At 45.9% G+C, this 2,408-nt stretch overlaps 1 protein-coding gene across 1 annotated transcript in view; it reads right to left on the bottom strand.

Annotated features, from left to right (window-relative positions):
• The window catches only part of WWTR1 (WW domain containing transcription regulator 1), a 126,972-nt gene that overhangs the window by 23,129 nt on the left and 101,435 nt on the right, over window positions 1–2,408 (bottom strand). Inside the window, exon 3 of the mRNA XM_015424922.1 lies at window positions 1,685–1,890. Within this exon, the coding sequence (XP_015280408.1) occupies window positions 1,685–1,890 (206 nt within the window). The remainder of the gene's footprint in view (window positions 1–1,684; window positions 1,891–2,408) is intronic.

Genomic DNA, 2,408 nt, shown 5'->3' on the forward strand with positions numbered 1-2,408 from the left:
AACAGTGGGAGGGCTTCTAATGTCCTGGCCCCACTGCTGGACCTCCTGATGGCCCGTGGTATTTTTGGCCACTGTGTGACAGAGTGTTGGACTGGATGGGCCATTGGCCTGATCCAACGTTGGCTTCTCTTATGTTCTTATGTCCCCCCCCCCACTCTCTTTTCTAAACTGAAAGTTCCAGACTCTTCAGCCTTTCCTGATAGAAAAGGTGTTCCAACTTGTTTTATTGGCATATGAACACAGGGAGAGTTTTTAGGTGAGAAAATTTGATATTTGGTCTCTTTCTACAATTTCTTTAAAAACAAACACAAAAAAAACCCCGCTGGCAGAAGCTTATTGCAAAACAGAAGTCTGGATCTGCACGGCTAGGCTGTGCATCATCCTGGTGAATCTGCCTTGAGTGTTAAATAAAACACCGGGGGGGGGGGATGCCAACTGGTGTCATTGCACAAATAGAAAGCATACTTCTGTTTGTTGCCAAGAAATGTGATACTGTATTACTAAATACAGTATAAACAAATGTTATCCTGGAATAGCCAAGGGGGTTTAGACATAAATCCCAAAGGCAAAAAGGACTCTGGAGGTAAAAGAAGCCCCCCCCCAATCAATTTAGATTTGCACCCCAATCCCAGGCACATTTGCTCAAGAAACAAACACCACCAAGTTCAACAGGACTTACTCCCTACTGAGCACAGGACTGCACTTCTATTGTTGTTGTTTTTAACTCAGAGGAAGTCCACAGTGTAGGGGGGGGGGGGGGGGGAAGGGGGGGAAGTTGGAACTCTGTTTAATTGTTTACGTTGCTAGGGCGGGAACAGCCTCCATGAAGCAGCAACATACTGAGCTCCCACGTTGCTCCTCAGAGCAACAGGTTAATTACGTTCTCTGAGGAAGCTGATTAATATAGTGGGGGAAACACGTCGTCATCAGAAGGGAGTACTCCCAAGCATTTGAAACACATCCTCTTGCAATTGTTCAAAATGCTTGTATTCCTTAAAGGCTACGTAAAGGAAACATCAAATCCATTTGGAACAATGAGAGCCATTATAAAAAACAAACCTGAATCATAAATAAAAAAATCCAAGATGGCGCAACACAAGCATTGTGAGAGAAGTCTCCAGCTGCCATAAAATCACTAATGATTTCAAACTGAGGCAGCTTTATGAACAAACCCATGCAAATACATGCATCTTTCATCACTCTAAGCCTTACCCTACAACAGTCCCAACACCACATATGAACATTAACTTCCAGTGAGAACAATGTACGTGGAGAAATTATTGCCACATAGGGTTTTTTCCTGAATACTTGTTCATATTTTACTTTCTACTCTGACATTCTCCCTGGGAATAAATTGGGATCAAACCTTGCCTTTACGTGCTCCCTCATCACAGGAAGAGAAGAACCTCTGAACTGAGAGATCATGTGATTATTTGCATGCAGGACTCTACCTGACTCTGCAGGGTTCATCCCTCTTTAACTAAGGCGTCACTGGGCAACTGTATGGCAAGATACCACAGACTAAGCTCATTGAAATAAATGGACTTTGAAGGGAGTAAGTTTGTGTAAGATCACACCAGTAACCTTTCAGGTCAGGAGAGTTCCAATAACCAGGAGAATTCCCAGGTCGTATCTTGGGCAACCTGCCGTTACCAATAAGGAATACTTAAAAATGCAAAGATACCTGTCGCATCAGTTCCTCCTGGCGCATGCGAATCCTCTCCCTTTCCATCTGAATTCGCTGAAGCCTCAGTTTCTGCTGCTGCTGCTGCTGGGAAGTCAGGGCATTTGGCATGTTCAACAAGCCAGCCTGAGGGTTTTGGCTAGGGTGGCTCTGTTGAGACATGGTTGTAGCTGGCGTCATCTGCGGTGGGTGCTGGTGATTCATTACTATGGAACAAAAGAAGTTTAGAAATTAGTAGGATACAGCAACCTCGGCTCTTTCAGACAGCGACAGGTCTTCAATTTTGTCACAGCTCCTGACAACATACCCCTGGGATCCCTGTTCACCTTGGCCAATCCTCTCAGAAAAACTTAAGTTTGGAAGCAGAAGCAGGCACAGTTACGCAAGCAGATGGAGGCGAATACACTTCATGTGCATAACTTTTAAAATGTTGATTTACTTTATGTGTGCATAATTAATCTATATACTAATAGCGAAGTTGCCCCCGTGAGTGCGGATTACTAAATCCGCGCTCCGGGGGCACTTGGGGGGAGGGGGAGGTTTGTGCACACGTGGGGCGGTCCCCACGTGTGCACAAAAATCCAAAAAGATGAAAAAAAATTTCGGGGGATGTTTAAATCCCCCCGAAAGTGACAGAGCGTCCCCTGCACATGCGCAGGGAACGCTCTGTAGCTGGCCTCGCCACCGCCGTGCCGCCGCTGCCGCCGCCTCCTCGGAGCCGGGC

This window comes from Gekko japonicus, unplaced genomic scaffold, assembly GCF_001447785.1.
Source record: "Gekko japonicus isolate JY-2015 unplaced genomic scaffold, Gekko_japonicus_V1.1 scaffold618, whole genome shotgun sequence".
NCBI classification, from domain to species: domain Eukaryota; kingdom Metazoa; phylum Chordata; class Lepidosauria; order Squamata; family Gekkonidae; genus Gekko; species Gekko japonicus.